General features: G+C 37.6%; 2 protein-coding genes across 2 annotated transcripts in view; both read left to right on the top strand.

Moving 5' to 3' along the window:
- LOC107086637 (dipeptidyl peptidase 4-like) overlaps positions 1–11,614 on the top strand; it is a 20,105-nt gene extending 8,491 nt beyond the window's left edge. The window contains exons 12-26 of the mRNA XM_015377731.1: positions 965–1,000; positions 1,228–1,326; positions 1,440–1,510; positions 4,051–4,104; positions 4,186–4,295; positions 4,368–4,415; positions 4,497–4,595; positions 5,381–5,450; positions 6,727–6,921; positions 7,053–7,107; positions 7,279–7,378; positions 7,465–7,523; positions 7,605–7,677; positions 10,301–10,374; positions 10,460–11,614. Coding sequence (XP_015233217.1) covers positions 965–1,000; positions 1,228–1,326; positions 1,440–1,510; positions 4,051–4,104; positions 4,186–4,295; positions 4,368–4,415; positions 4,497–4,595; positions 5,381–5,450; positions 6,727–6,921; positions 7,053–7,107; positions 7,279–7,378; positions 7,465–7,523; positions 7,605–7,677; positions 10,301–10,374; positions 10,460–10,552 — 1,236 coding nt within the window. The 3' untranslated portion in view covers positions 10,553–11,614. The remainder of the gene's footprint in view (positions 1–964; positions 1,001–1,227; positions 1,327–1,439; positions 1,511–4,050; positions 4,105–4,185; positions 4,296–4,367; positions 4,416–4,496; positions 4,596–5,380; positions 5,451–6,726; positions 6,922–7,052; positions 7,108–7,278; positions 7,379–7,464; positions 7,524–7,604; positions 7,678–10,300; positions 10,375–10,459) is intronic.
- Positions 11,615–13,935: 2,321 nt separating this feature from the next.
- LOC107087082 (glucagon-1-like) lies at positions 13,936–16,294 on the top strand. The gene is made up of 5 exons (XM_015378446.1): positions 13,936–14,063; positions 15,311–15,463; positions 15,558–15,671; positions 16,048–16,191; positions 16,270–16,294. Exons 1-5 carry the CDS (start codon positions 13,936–13,938, stop codon positions 16,292–16,294), a joined length of 564 nt encoding a protein of 187 aa, XP_015233932.1.
- The last annotated feature ends 744 nt before the right edge of the window (positions 16,295–17,038 follow it).

Below are 17,038 nucleotides of genomic sequence, written 5' to 3'. Positions count from 1 at the left end.
ATATATATATATATATATATATATATATATATATATATATATATATGTGCTAAAACAATTAATCAGATTAATTGTGATTAATCTATTATTTAAATAATTGTCAACTAATTTAGCAGTCAATTAATCATTAACTGGAGTATAGAGATTCTAAAACATGCTTTTACAAAAAATAATAACAAAAAAATAATATTAGTTTTTATAATAATAATAATAAAAAAAATACATAAACATTTTAAATTTAAGATTTAAAAAACTTTTTTGGTCTGTCAATATACTCATTCCAGAACTCCGTAGGTGGAAAAGTTTTAGTATTACCTGGTTTAATTTAGTTCAAAATCTTCTTTAAGGAACCTTTTGCTATCTGATTATTAATCGATTAATTGAAAAAATAATAGACAGATTAATCGATATGCAAAATAATCATTAGTTACAGGCCTAATATTAAAAATAAAGATTTTCTTGTATTTTTTCTTTCAGCAGATTGCCCTGTTGTAGGGTCTGTGTACCATAAATTTAGCTCAGTGTTTTTCAACCTTGCTCTTTGAGGCAGACTACCCTGCATGTTTTAGTTTCCCAGCTCCAACACAGCTGATATCGATAGCAGATTATCAGGCTTTGCTGGACTGCAAACATCTGGATCAGGAGTTGAAGCAGAGAAACATCGGAATAATGCAGGGCCTCGCCTCGAGGACCAGGGCTGAACAACACTGCTCTAGGTAACCTTTCAATTGGATCACCAAATCTGTTGAGTACTTTATCAATCCGATTCATCTTTTCAACCCTAAATTATCTGTGAGGATTCACAGGGTTATGATTTAAAAGTAACACAGTAACTTTTTAGTAGAGCTTTTAAAAATGTTTTCTACATGCTCAGTCTCTCTGCTTAGAGCAGCTGATGTAATATAGTGCGTTTTTATGAAATGTGACTTATTGTGTTCATAAACCTGCTGTTATCTTGTTGTAGGACCTGGAGCTGACAAGCACTGGCTGGATTGGGCGGGTATGTTCACTCCCTTTGGTAAAATGTATTTATTATTTTCTCTAAACTATAACTTTTACAGTAAGACCAAGGCGATTCGTTTTTTACTGTAGGTCATTTAAAACATACGCAATTCCTCTGTGTTATCAAGTTACGGTACGGGTGAATTAAAGCCTTTTACAGGGAGCAATGCACACATAAAAATCTAACTTAAATTCAGTTTTTTAATTACTGGTGTCTTTCTGTAGTTCTCTCCATCAGAGCCGGTTTTTGCCCCCGATGGAAATAGTTACTACCTGATCATGAGTGACAGTGCAAAGTACAAGCACATCCATCGTGTGGTTAAGGTGAGCAGAATGATTGTACAGAAGTGAGAATGTGGAATAAACAATGAGGCAAAATGCTTGTTTTTTTTAGATTCTCTGATATGAACACTGATCTGCTTTGGTTTAACATGCAGGGAGAGGCTACAGCCATCACATCTGGAAACTGGGAGGCCATTGATATTCTCAAAGTCACTGCAGATAGTGTGTAAGTGTCCATCAACTTGTATAGAAGTTTCTAGACGTCATACATAAAAAAATATCTAACCAGTTATCAACCATCACCTGTTGGTGTGGCTAGATCTAGACAAAAGGTCAGCGGATAACTAACCATCAGGTCCTATTTTCACAACCAATGTCTGTTTTCAAGTTCCCAGACTTTTAAGTGCTGCATAAAATTCACCAAAATTAGTTCTTGCAAAAAAGAACTGCCTACAGTTCTTGCACAATATACTGTTATATTTAGGGGCGATTTTACATAAGGTTCCTGGCTATCTAGTAGGGTTTGTTTCCTTCTAAGTTTGAAAATCCGGGGGAGTGGCGGCCTAGTGGTTAGAGCATTGTGCTTGGGTTCTGGAGGTTCTGAGTTCAACTACCTGAGCAGGACACTTAAAAGGCTGGTTATACTCCCGCAGCAGTGTGTCGCAGAGAGCTTGTCGCAGGTTTGATGCAGACATTTTTGATTTATGCTCAATTTTGAAGCGTGGTCTGCGTTATGTTATATTCAACGCCACAATGCAAGAAGGAAAATCACAAACTAGCTGTGGGTCTAGATACGTCTGAGGCGGTGAGGGAATGGGGGCAAGTTTCTCTGAAAATGGAGGGTAATGAGGGCGAAAAAAGAGCGTGGATCCAGGTGGAAAAAGGGTCCCAGCGTTTTCGCACCTCGCTCTTTTAGCTGGTCCTGTCACTACACGATCTGTCCTGCGTATCCGCGAACAGATATACATCCGGGTGGCCATAAAGAATGTAATTATGGTACTAAAATTATTCTTTAACTCACTAAAGAATGCTAATACACATCTTTAAAAAATGTTTTATGACTTTTGTGAGACAATTTTGATGCTTTTTACATTTTCTTCGTTAAACTGCTTCTCTGACGTCATCACGGAACATAGTCAGAGCAGTCCGGCAAAATATGATTAAACCATGTTTATCTGCATTTTTGTTGTTTCTTTCTTTAGATTACTATATAGCATAAGGTTAAAACTAAACTAAAAAATAAAACTCAAAAACACTAGATTTAATCCAAAGCCGAAAAAGTTAGCTCCCATAAGTAGCGAAGGATTTCCAGTGCATATCAGGCAGAGACGACTGATAAAACAGGATTTTAAGGCATTTATTTTCTCAGGAAATACATTATTAACCTTTAAAACATAAGAGTTTAGTATTTCATTTAGGTCTTTTAACAAAATAAAATCGAGGGTGACCTTTATGTATATCTGGATGCGCAAATGAGCTGATGGCGCATGAACAGAACGGATCGTGCTTCCTGGACGGATCGGGTAGTGACAGGTCCAACTTCACGAGTCGTTTTCCACAATGGCGGTCATACAAACAAAACAAGTCGGTAAGGTACCAAACAGGAAATACGCATAGAGTAGAGCGGATTTAGATTTGACCAATCAGAGGCCTCCTTTCCGCGGTCACCTACAATTTGGGAGAGGTGCAGCAGAGTGTCTGCACCTTGAAACCTAGTTTCGAAGTATAAATCAGCCTTTACTCCATACTGCTCCCAGGGCACCACACAATGGCAGCCCACTGCTCCCCAAGGGATGGGTTAAATGCAGAGGATAATTTCCCCAATGTGAGATCAATAAAGTTCAGTTATTATTATTCAAATTTCGCATTAAAAAATCAACAAAATAAGTCCCCCTGTGTGCAGGGGGCATAAAAAGCAACACTAATGGTGAATAACAAACAGCCATCAGGTGCTGTTTTCTGCATAACAAGATCAAGCTCTGGCAAGCCCCTCAGCAAAGGGCTTACCTTAATATGAGAGGTCTCAATAATTTAGGTTCAGTTAAGACCCAAATTACTAAAGTAAGCTAGAGCTACTCTCCCCCATCTCTTTTTTCTATAGTATTTCTGTGAAATAGCCTCTGTGGCTAAAATTACACCACATTAGCTCTCACCCCAGTCCATTCTGGCCTCTTCAGTTATAATATATTGCTATTTTTTTCCAATTTACAGAACTTAATAAAAGTGCTTTGATTGTTTGTGCTAATTTAGGAAAAGGCATCAAGTGAAAAGAAAATTACTTTGAGTTCTTGCAAAAAAAATAATAAAAATCTATAACGCTATAGTTGGGATTCCTGAGTTTCCCCTTTTTTGGCCTGAAAAATCCAGCTAGGATTTTCCATCACTCCACCCCGCCTACACGAATGTCGTTATCGCATATCATCAGGATGCAGAACGCCCCACAATCACAACACTGCCACTGCCTCTGTAGTTTGGAGCCCTTTCAAATATAACAAGGATGTTTCACGCTCTGTAACGTTAGAAGAGGAAACTCTGTTACCCTGAAGGACCCGACCAAGACGGAGCAAAGCATTTTAAATCCTAGTTCATATTATCACTTCCTGTCAAAGCTTCAGCCATGTTTGAAGAGGCTCTAAGCCAATTCCTGGTGGGGTTAATTTAAATTTCGCAGTCAAATTTTAATTTTCTAAAACCTTATTTCTTATACAGAAATATACACTGATAGATTCTTACTTTGCACCAATCTGAATTCCATTTTCTCTTCAGGTATTATTCAAGTAATGAAAAAGACAACAAGCCTGGAGGAAGGAATGTCTACGTGTAAGAATTTGGATTTCGAACCTTTAGAAAGGGTTGTTTTTCCTAAGAAAACTGAAACTGATGTGTGTCTCTGTGTGTCAGGTGGTCAAACCAAGACTCCAGGTGTCTAACCTGCTCCCTTCTATCGGACTGTGAATATAACTCAGCGTACCTGAGCCACAATGCCTCCTACTACCGTTTCAGCTGCAGTGGTCAGTTTTAAAAATGTTACTGCTTTCTATATCTCTTTCAAATCTAATAAAGGCTTTTTTCCCCCTTTAAAGGTCCCAGAATCCCGTATTATTCGCTTATAGATACGAAGAGTAATAAACGTAAGCTAAAGTTTAAAATAATTTAACATCAAACTACATGAAAAGAGAGAAAATCTGTATTTTATATATTTTTATTTTTAGCAATGAAGACTTTGGAAGAGAACAAGGCATTTGAAGGTGAAATATCCCAACTCTCAATGCCCACTGTTCGTCGAGGGACCATTAAGCTCAATAATTATAGTAAGTTTATTTCTCTACAACTGGTTATCATTTAGAATAAAACTCACTTGTGTAAATATTATGGATCTGCCACAAAAACATTGTTTTTAATTTAAAAAAACAAGTGGTGCTTGGCTCCAGGTACTTACTCTTATCTTCAGCTACCACAGTATACATGTCTGATTAAATAATACCACTTAGGTGGTACTTTATTGTATCTCTTATACTATATCCATTGGTTGTGCTGTTCTTTTTACATCTGTTTGGAGATGATGAAGCAGACTGAAGATGTTTTATCGTCATCTTCCTTTTATCTCCTTTTTCTTTCATATTTTCTCCTTTTTTTTGTCTGTTTTTTTACTTTCCTGTTCTATTTACATTGTAGTGTCCATATAATCTGTAACACTTCCTGCATTAATTATAATAAAGCTGTTTATAAGCATTAATCAAGTCGAACACTATGGCAATAGCCGTACTGCTCCACTCGTGAAAGTAAAATCTGTTGGGCTCTTTTTGGCATCAAGACAATTATTCTTATTTTAATAAATAAAAAAAAATTAAGTAAAGTTTTTTTTTTTACTAAATATTGTATAGTTTAGGTTTTTAACTATTAAGCTCTCTAATTATTGCCTGTGGGGGAAATGTCTATTTCCATGCAGTCTACATAGTGACAGTCTATCAGGACATAGGAGACATAGAACGGCCAAATGAAAAGCCATCAGATTTCATAAAAAGCTAAAAATAAAGATATGAACCGTTAGGTCTAAATTGTTCTTATCTGATGAAAAACTTGTTTTAATTGACAGATCTTTGGTATCAGATGTATTTACCCCCAGACTTTGATGAGTCCGAGAGGTATCCTCTGCTAATAGACGTGTAAGTATCTACTGGGAAAACTAACACAATCATGCACACATATATACACATATATATTAGTGGTGGGACGTTATCGGCATTAATACCAGACTCATATCGGGCGATAAAAAAAATATCGCTGTTAATCTGTTCTTACCGCTGGGTTGGGAGCTGGGTCTATAATAATCATGACTTTCACCTTAATAGTTTAGCGCAGATCTATTTTTGGGGGCGAGAATAAATCAGTCTGCCTAGGCTCAGCTCTATCAGCCAACTAGCCAATCCCCTCGCTCCGTGGATAGCCACATGCTGCCTAACCTGACTCCGCCAGACTGGAAACCTTACGTTGAAGTAATTTTGGGAAGAGGCGAAAATACTGGTTAGCTGATTGGCCTATGTTGGTGATAGACGGGCAAAATAAACCAATCAGATCGATGAAGCATATGACGTAACAGAGCGACGACGAAGAGGAGCCAATTGATAGATCAAACTCTTGCCGAAACCAGTCGGTAGAAGAGCAAAAACATCTTTTCCTCTGAGAAAAGCCTCCAGAGCAGTGTTTTGCTCTTCTTTCAGTGAAGAAATACTCTGTAATTCCGATAAAACTTGCTCGATAGCCACGCTAACGCTAGTTTCATCGGCTGAAGCCGCCATGTTCTTTAGACTGAACTGTCGCGCTTCTCGTTGCGTCACACCTCAACCCGCCTCAAAGCCAACGCTGATTGGACGTTCGTTTGGTGAACGGCTCCAAATTTTCTTCAACGGAGAGTCTCCAGACTGATTAGCGAGTGAAATCTTGAAAGCTCGCAAGATCAGGATGGTCTCACGAGGCTACAAGCTGCCAGCCCCTCCCTCTCCAGGAGGCCACAGGTGATCCATCTTACAAGCTACCTGCGAGGCGAACTATCATGTGGAGAATATATGACAGGCAGGCCGCGGAGAAAGCCGCAAAAGATGAGAAGTTGATCGAGGCAACGTGTTTGTCAGATGTCTGGAGACACTATTTTGTTAATGTGGGACACTATTTTTTGCAGCAAAAACACAGTAACAAATGAGCAAAAAAAACGTATTTATAACTTTGTCATAATCTTAAATAAGTAGACAGAATTATGTGTGATATGTTAATGACTTTGGCAGAATATAAATAATTTAAATCTAGATTAAATCCACGATTACAGTGAGATTTATCTAGATTAGAATATATATATATATATATATATATATATATATATATATATATATATATATATATATATATATATATATACACACACAACACTAACATTAAATCTTGCAGGTATGCCGGTCCCTGCAGTCAGAAAGTAGACATGAGGTACAGGGTGGGCTGGTCCACCTACCTGGCAAGCACTCAGAAAGTCATTGTTGCCAGCTTTGACGGAAGAGGAAGCGGTTACCAGGGTGACCAGCTGATGCATGAAATCTACCAACGGCTGGGAACCTATGAGGTGGAAGATCAGATAAGAGCGACTAAGTAAGAAGATTGGCGGTTTAAACAAGTCGCAAACATCTACCTTTACACGAGAAACCTTGATAAGACAATAAGGCCATTCTGTTGACTACTTTGATCTAATTTCCTTTCTTTTATCGTTTTTTTTTTCTGAGGGAGTTCATAAAAATGGGCTTTATTGACGAAACAAGGATTGCTATATGGGGATGGGTAAGTAGCCAAAAATAAGGCCTATGTAATAATATGCGCCTGTGGATGTATACTGTTTGAAGTTCAAAGGCCAAGTTGTTGCTCTAAAAATAAGTTAATGTTCCACTTTGACGTCAGTCTTTTTTTATAGTACCGATGAGGTGATATAATGAGAGGTCTTATCTTCCACAGTCCTATGGTGGGTATGTATCTTCAATGGTCCTGGGTTCTGGCAGCGGAGTTTTCAAATGTGGAATGGCAGTGGCTCCTGTATCCAAATGGGAATATTATGGTATTTTCTTGGTGTTGATATTTGCCCTAATCCAGTCCTTGTAATAGTGGCACATTATAAGACCTGTATCCATCCATTTATTCCAGACTCCATCTACACAGAGCGCTATATGAGGCAGCCCTCAGAGAATAGAGATGCCTATGATGTAAGCTTCACTATCAGAAATATATATCTGTTATATGGTCAAGTTATCTTGTATCCTAACCATAAATCTGACTGTGCAAAGAACTCCACAGTAACAGCCAGAGCCAAGAACTTCCAATCAGTACAGTATCTTCTGGTTCATGGAACAGCTGATGGTAGGTTTTTTTTGGTTTTATTTATTACTGAGATTTTCTCATTTGAAAGTTTTCCCATGATTTACAGAAACATTATCAACTCATACAATTTTTTTTTGTATCACCGAAGGATGAAACTGAACCTTAAGGAGGATGTAGAAATTTCTTGGAAAGTAGGAGTTGACAACTACAAAGTCATGTCAAACCGTAGTATTTTCCGTATATACAAGAAGGAATTGCTCCATGAATATAGTCTCACCGGCCTCTTTATTAGGTACACCCTTTATGTGGACGGTTGCAGCATCTTTTGCCTTCAAAGCTACCTTAAGTCTTGGTAGCATAACTTTGATAATGAGTCTGAAATATTTCTATAAAATTTTGTGAATTTTGTTACGATAGCTTATCAGCTGCACATTATTGGTAAATGGTATGTGCTTATATAGCGCCTTTTTTCAGGTCAGGAGACTTCACCAAAGCGCTTTACACTACATTCATTCACCCATTAACACACACACTGATGGTGGCAAGCTACATTGTAGCCACAGCTGCCCTGGGGCTCACTGACAGAAGCGAGGCTGCCATACACTGGCGCCACCGGGCCCTCTGACCACCATCAGTAGACAATGCAGGTGAAGTGTCTTGCCCAACAACACAACGACAATTAAAAGTCAGAGCCGGGGCTTGAACCGTCAATCCTTCGATTTCAGGGCAAACTCCTACATCCAACGCCACTGTCGCCCATTATTGATCATTTTGATACTCTGTTGGACTTAAATATACTGACTACGGAGGCCGTCGGAGCAGGAAACTTCATGTTTGAGATGATTTGACTCGATTCTGCTTCTGTCTCTTTGAACCCCAGTCGGCCTCGAAAGATGGCCGCTCACGCTGAGTCTGGTTCTGCTGGAGGTTTCTTCCTGTTAAAAGGAAGTTGTTCCTCTCCACTGTTGCTACAAGCATGCTTAGTGTGAGGGATTGCCTTCAAATCAATGAGTTGATGCAATCAACTGATTTTCATTAGACAGAAAACTTTGACTCAATTTGACTTTCTGATCTAGTTGAATTGTAAAGTGCCTTGAGATGACATGTGTGGTGAATTGGCGCTATATAAATAAACTGAATTAAATTTATTTTGGCTTCATGCTATGGTACAGCCTCCTGCTGGAAGCAGCCGTGATGTGAGCACTGTGTTCATGAAAGGATGACTAGCAAAACGTGATGTTCACAGATGCACTATGCAATAACTATTTGATTTGTTCAATGATCCTGTACTATGAGGGCCTTCGACTATTTCAGTTTCCTCACTTATACTATTTAGCAAACCAGAAGCCGCACTTTACATGTCACCACTTTACTGTACATACTGTTTAAATCCCATCCATTGTATATACTTCATGCACATTTTCCTCCTCTGTGCACCTTCTGTTTATTTATAAGAGCCAATGTCACAAGTGAATTTCTCCAAGGTCAGATCAATAAAGCTTTATCTAATCTAATCTAAGTTAACATCGCCATTCATCACCACCACTATGCTTTTAGGTCATGCAGTTTTCTGCTGGTATAGCAGCTTTCACATGTCGTATGCTAGGCCGGTGGTTCCCAAACTTTTATTAGTACCTTCGCTTGATTTAAAAGAAAGTTTTTGCACCTTCGTCATCATGGTCACCGTGTTAACTGCAGTGTAGATGGGAAAAGTCTTGCAGCTTGTTAGCCCTAGAAGCATAGATCCACTGCAACTCTATGGCGGACTAGTATTAAACACATTTTTTTTCTTTTATATGGAACAATTTATTTCAAAAAACTGTTTTAGAGTCATAGTAGCTAAACTTTGGATTGTCTTTTTAAAAACTTGCTGCATTTTTAGCCCATTATATGCTAGCAAATTAAAAAATCTATCTAAATATCCTCAGACATTAGGATATGTTCCTCTCAATGAGGTTTCTAATTACTCTTTTTTATCTGTCTGATGTTGCTTTAGTTTAAAACAAAATGGCTTCCTCCTTAGTGAGCGGCTTTTCAGCTCATGTTGTTATGGATTTCCTTTCGGTGTATAATTATCTCTACTAGATTCCTCTACCATTTTCAAAAATGTTTTTTATTTCAATGTCATATAAGACCTGAGACATACAGTATGTCGAAATAAGTAATTGCAGGTTGAGGTAGGGTAGCAGGGTCTGAATTCTTGTGATCAAGCAGATTAGACAGGCATTATCGTCGAGATTTTTATGGCATTGTAACCTTGAGTGAAAAAAGACATGTTTTTATGGTATTGAGGCGTTAATGCTGTTAAGCCCGCTGACCTGCATGTGTAAAGCACCAGGTGGTATTAGGGAAGAATGGAGTCACTCTTGCATAATTTTTTTTATGTTCCTGCATTTGTATTTTTGTATTTTCATCTTTCTTTTTATTTATTTTTTGTATTTTCTTTAAAGAGACCTTGAGTGTCCAGAAAGGCGCTGTTAAATAAAATGTATTATTATTATTATTTTTTAGTTAATTTCTTGTTTGCAGTTGGAACAGTTTAATGGAAAACGTGAGCAGCCAGTAACAGACCAAGGCTTATCATCATGGAAGGATGGCGATCAGCTCTGGAGTCGGGTGCCTAGTAACTTCACTCATTAAGTTTTGCCTCGTTTCCTTCTAGATAATGTTCACTTCCAGCAGGCTGCTGAGATCTCAGAAGCTTTGGTCGAGGAGCAGGTTGACTTTGAGGCCATGGTGAGTAACACTGAAAATGCAAATGATGATTCAGGGAACTTTATTGCCATGTATGCTTATTTTCCTTTTTATGTACCTCTTTCAGTGGTACACGGACAAAGACCACGGACTGGGAGGCTCAGCAAATATGCACGTCTACAATCACATGTCCAAGTTCCTAAATACATGCTTTGAATAAAATAATCTATATTTAATTATTTTCTCATGTGAAAAAGATACTGTTAGAATTGCTCTAACGTATACCTCCTTATTATGTGCCAAAGAGGCCTTGCATTAATCTAAGACTGGATAATAAGCAGGGATTGTGCAACCTTAAATGTTTTTCAATTTTGTGGCAGTAATTTTAAATGTGATTTATTTTTTCATATTTTCATAATGATAAAACAAACTTGAAAATGCCACAAACAGAAAGAGATATTTTATCAGTTTTCTTTGATTCTGACACTCGTTTTGTCCTTGTATACAATCAAAATACAAGCCTCACCTCATATTTGCCCACATTTGGTAAATCATCTGAGTCACCAGTGGAAAAAAGCTCATCATTTAAGTTCTGTGTCAAATTCATATGTGCCTTATCTATATTTTATTTAAAGTTAAAATATAGAACTGATTCAATAATAAGGTAAGGGTTACATTGGAAACTACATCCCCTATATTGGTCCCTAAATTAGGCAACTTAGCAGGTAAATATGTCTGTGATTTTCCAAGGATTTGAAGTCAAATCAGATGTTAACAAAGTGCAAGACTGAAACACGCAGTTTAACAGTGTTGCCCCTCCTCCACCTGTTGCTGGGTAATAGCGGTTTGCAGGCTAAAAGAAGGATCTCACACTTTCCTTGCTTACAGGAAGTTAAATATCGTTTGTAAGGACAGAGCTACTGGAGCTGATATAAGCTTGTTGGAACCGACTTCTTTAAAACATTGATGTTTTAATCAAGCTGGGGAAGATTTTATACTTATTTGTGTTTATCTAGTTGATTTTCTCAGTGCTAAGGTTGTTTATTGTGGATGGCCAATGAGTTGTCATAACATATGAAGCAATGTTTCAACCAAGAAAATGAGAAACGCACCATGAAATCGGAAAAAATCATTTGCATCTAACATTATATATTATATATACAATATTTAGAGATAATGTAATGCATTCTGTTTATGTTGTATATTAAAATGTATAGTATTTTACCTTGTAAAATAACATACATTTATTAAATGATGAAAACTGAACCGAATTTATTTCTGAAATAAGGTTACTGATTTTTTTCTTATATGTTTTAATAAAAAAGTAATTATTTTATCATTCTTTTGTAAGATTCTTGTCATTTTTTTGTATTATTATTTATTATATGGTCCCCTGGCTCAGCACCACTAAATGAAACCAATATAAGGCTTATAACCCAGCTGTGTTAAAACAGAGACATCCACTATCCTGCTATGTAGCATCCAAATAACTGATATTTTTCCAATCACTTCCATGCCACAGGTGTTTAAATGCAGATTGTTTTGACAAAAAAAAAAGCATTTTTTAAAAGAATGGGTCGCAATTCAATGTGGCACCATGATGGGAGAACAACAGTGAAACAAATCCAGTTCTTAAAATTTCTCATTTATAAATATTACTCAAAGTGGAGGAGATACGCAACAAGATCAGGTCAGCCAATATGTTTAAGCATATGTAAAGTGGTGGAGCGTTGACAAGGAATGGGAGGCTACTAGTACACAGAGGACACCAATTTTACATTAACTGCTGCAGACCTTTAAACTTAAACGTATAGTGGAGGATTTTCACTTTTTTTTTTTTTTAAGACCCGCCCTGTACCTGCTTCCGAGAGGGAACGCCTATCATATGCATGCAAGAGCCCTTCTGTCCTGGTGCACACTCTGTTTAGAACAGGGGTCACCAACCTTTTTAAGGCTGAGGGCTACTTAATGGCTACCGAGTGATAGGAAGGGCTACCAATACTGACCTATGAACTGGAGGGATCAGTGTTCACCTACAGTAAATCTCATCCATAAAAACTCATTTTTATTCTTATTTTATTCTTTTATTCATTTCTAATTTTCTTTTTAATATTGTCATTTTGAAACCACTGACATATGATGAAATAGTTAACATGATGAAATAATACATAAATGATTAAAAAGAAGAGCAACAGAATAAAAAAAAAAGATTAAACTTAACCCACCGAGTGAGTTCTTCTGTTTTCAGAAGACGAAGAGGGCACCCCATGTGGTCCTTGAGGGCCCCTTGGTGCCCGCGGGCACCGCGTTGGTGACCCCTGGTTTAGAAGTTGCTGTTTGCATCACTTATACAAGCTTACTGTGCAAAGGAAGATTTGCAATTTTTCTACTATGTCACACTCACCCCTAGTAAGTGAAAATTTGTTATGAGCACATAAGACGGCCTTACGTAAATCTATAATATATCATCAGAATGATTGACAATTAGGAGGACCAATTATTTAGATGGTTTACCTGGAAAAAGAACATCCTCCTTTATACTTTTAATGTGACATCCAGATCAGTTAAAGTACCATTGTTGGAGAGCTGCTGGGGATAGATTTCTGGAGTTTGATTTGAGCTTGACTGGCGCCCTGACCTAAAACCCAGAGCAGTGACTGAGATAATTATCCTGTTATTATTTGATGTAACAATACAAACATCCCCTTTTTTTTTATTGTGAAAAATGTAGGAAAAAATATCTAATGCACCACTTTGCTTTAATCCATCATAAAATGATAAAATACTATGAAGTATATATATAAAAAAGTCTACCAAGTACTACCAATAAAATGCATTTAATTAATGAAAAAGAAATAAATCCTTCAGTGTTGCGTTTCCATTAACATTTGCTTTTTTGAGATGAAGCAGCTATTTGCGCTTTTAAAAGTCTTTTTTTTTTTGATAACTTTTTCACAGTTTAATAAAGTGCTTTACCAGAAAATATTAAAGTTACATTTACTTTCATTTCTAACTGATGAAGAGAAAAGGGAATATGAGCCGTTTACGGAACGTTATTGACCGTCCGAGTTGTAAAACCTCACTGCCGCTGATGCAAAAACTGATCAATATTTCCAATTCTCTGCATCTGATTGGAAAGAAGCCTCTAATACTGACTCATTGTCCAAATACAGCAGCGTAGCAATCGCTCCTCATTGTGATGACACAGTAGCACATTAGAGCATCTCCCTGACTGTCTGTTTGACAGGATGAGCAGCAGTTGTTTGATCTTAACACCTAAGTACAAGCAGGCATCACGCATGAACTGCGTCTTTCCACCTTTCAAATGAACAAACGCTCGGCTCGTTTACTTGCCCGTCGAAGAAGGGCCCTGTGTCTAATGGGTTGAGAGTAATGAGATGACTGGTCGGGGGGTAAAACGGGTCCACCTGAGGATTTGGGACGTCCTCTTGCAGTATATAAACCTGGAAGATAAGAGCAGGTGGTTATACAGAGACGCCCAGGAGAGGAACTAAGCACTGTTTGGAAGGGAAAAATAGAAGGTGAGTTTAAACTTCTTGTCTTTATATGGCTTTACCTTCAGCTTACAAGTTTTCCACATTCATGCCTTGTTCTATGTCGCAGCTTATGACCATGAGAAACATCCACTTCTTGGCCGGCCTCCTCCTGGTCCTGGGCTTTGCGCAGCTCAGCTGGCAGGTTCCTCTACTCGGCATGGAGGACAGCTTAAGGTAAAACCCTGTAGGTGTAGCACAGTCAGATCAACTCTAACTCACGTTTTAGCATTTCTACCAGCAGACTGCAGCCTGTGACATACAAGAGGAAAACAAAAAATATAAAAGTTTAAGCTCTCTGGAAAATCATTATCAGACTTAAATGGGTCAACAGTTCCAACATGAAATTGGACTAAAATAAATACCACTGTATTTGAAATTACAAGTTGACAAAGCATTTAGTAAGTGGTTAAAAAAGTCTTATCAGTTGTTTTATGAGGATAAAGATAAAAAAAAAACATGTTACATTATAAGATCATACAGCTTTTAGTTTTACAAAACAACTCTACGAAAACCAGCCTAAACTGAACCACAGTGCAATACAGAATAAAGAGTAATAGAATAAGATAGAATAGAATAGAAAACACTTTATTGTCCCACAATGAGGAAATTCTGGTGTGTACAGCAGCAAAAAGATTATAGAAAAACAAATGGTCAAACAAATATGGACCTTAGAAAAGTGCATAAGAATAACATAATAGTAAAGAGTTAAAAAAAAAAAAAAGAAATACTGTACTGTAAAGTGTTTTAACAATATAAATATTCCGCACCTGGAGAATAAATGTTCTGTCATGGAATATCTATTTGAAAAAGAATTTGAGGCTAAGTCCAAAGCAGGATTCTGCTATCTAAAAAAAGCCCAACGTAAAAATTAATAACAGCGGTTTATGCTGCCACTGTTTAATGAGGTATAATTTTTGATTAAATTCTTCTATTGCATTTAAAAACTTGTTCCGTTTGTTAGTGTTTCTCACAGGAGGATTAACAGAGGTGCACACCCTCCTATCTCCATGTCCTATGTGCATAATTAAGAGCTCCTTTATAAATAAGTGCCCAATGCATTAAAAAATGATCTAATGCCATATTGCATCATTTATTTAATGTAAAAAGTAGATATTAAGATGAATATAGAGTATATATAAATTTGGGTATTATTGGGGATTAGCAACATTAGGCATAACTGAGCAGAATACAAACTTTATCAATTCTCTTTAAGCAGGTATTTTTGTGCGGTTACACAATGGGTTTTATATGCAGCTACAAGAAGGAGCTATTTTAAACTGAATGTTTCAACTAATATAATTTTTAAAAATCCCTTTATGGTTTACTGTAACCAGTCGAAAAACAAACTATTTCTGTCTCTAAATTCTAATTGAGTCTGAGAAATGACCAAAAGGTGACATGATGCCTTCCATCTGCTGCAGCTTTGAGGAAGACACATTAGACAGCGAGCCCAGGGAGCTGTCGAACATGAAGAGACACTCTGAGGGAACGTTTTCAAACGACTACAGCAAATACCTGGAGGACAGGAAGGCCCAGGACTTTGTTCGATGGCTAATGAGTGACAAAAGAAGCGGGTTGGTGGCAGAACATTTAAGAAGTCAAACCCTTTTGTAATGTAAAACTTTATGAGTTTCAGGTTTTTCTCCTTCTCTTTTTTTTTACCAGCAGTGCTGAAAAACGTCATGCAGATGGAACCTTCACCAGCGATGTGAGCTCCTACCTCAAGGACCAAGCTATCAAAGACTTTGTGGCCAAGCTCAAGTCTGGAGAAATCAGAAGAGAGTAGGCCAATCCCTTCTTCCTCCTCCTCCTCCATGCAGCTTCAAAGTCTCCGAAAAACCACCTGCCTGTCCGCTTCCTCCGTGATTCCATCAAGGGAACCAGACTGATCTTGAGCCAATCATCTGCTTTGTGTTTCCCTTCCCCTTTTCCTTTCCTGTCATTGTTGTGATCAAATAAATCACATGAACCTTTCCACTGTGTTGATTCGATGTATCTCTATTTGCTAGCAATGGGATGAACCACAAAACACACGAGAGAAGCAAACATAAAAACGCTTACATCAATGTAGGCTATAGCAACATCTGTTGGCTTGTAGGTCTAAAAGGGTCGCTGACCCTTGATGGGCACTGTTTACATTGTGTCCTTTTGTACATAGATCGCAAATGGACACGCTGGCTAAGACGTTCAGCAGGAGGCATGTAGATGGAAGCTTCACCAGCGATGTGAACAAGGTGCTGGACGCCATGGCTGCCAAAGAATACTTACTCTGGGTCATGACCTCTAAACCTACAGGGGAGAGGTAACGGAGTCATAACAGCTGATTGCACAAATGCTCTGGTTTGCTTTTCTCAGATTACTTTGTTTTTGTTTTTTGCAGCAACAAAAGGCAAGGCGACCAATGAGAGTCTCCTCAAAGGCCCACTAAAGCCATACTCAGGAGGAAGCCATTATGCTTTGCATGTTGTAATGTCAATTTTTTTTTTACTTCACTTTGAATGTATTGCAAAGATACAAAGAAACGCTATTCTTCCACAGATTGAAGGTGCACAAGGAAAGAAAATGAAATTCAGGGCATGAAATTTTCTACAAATGAAACTTATTTTCTATATTTCTAAGCTGCAAACAGGAACACCGAGTGTTCTGTCTCAGGTAGTCGTATGGAAAGCACGTGATTGTCACATCAAAAGAATATTTTACTCTGCTAAATAAACCTCGTCATTTATTTCAACTTTGTGTCCTTTGTTTGGGTTTATATACAGCAGTTCCTAAAAGTGCACAATCTGCTAAGATTTTAGGGCATTATAAGGTGAAATAAAGGGAATAATATTTCGTATTTTTACGACTTGACTACATGAAATCTGACTTGCATCATTTAAAAAACAACTAAAATATTGATTCATTCCCAGCTTTTTTATAATTTAACATAGTAATCATTATCCTGTATCTTTTTTTGTTGTTGTTGATCCTAAAATTTTTTGCTTTGCAAAGGTTGTGAGGAAATACGTTCTCCACCAGTGGCATGCATTGACTTTTTGAAGGGCAGGGGCAGAAAAAAAAGGGGCCTCCCAAGAGGGCACTGCAGCAAGCGATTTAGCTCCCAACAAGGCATTTAGCAAGTGCTTTGACTCCCAACAGGACACTTGAGG

This window comes from Cyprinodon variegatus, unplaced genomic scaffold (assembly GCF_000732505.1).
Source record: "Cyprinodon variegatus isolate N-32 unplaced genomic scaffold, C_variegatus-1.0 Scaffold9, whole genome shotgun sequence".
In the NCBI taxonomy this organism is placed as follows: Eukaryota; Metazoa; Chordata; class Actinopteri; order Cyprinodontiformes; family Cyprinodontidae; genus Cyprinodon; species Cyprinodon variegatus.
Note: the sequence above shows the minus strand (reverse complement) of the source record. Positions and strands in the feature narration are given on the sequence as shown.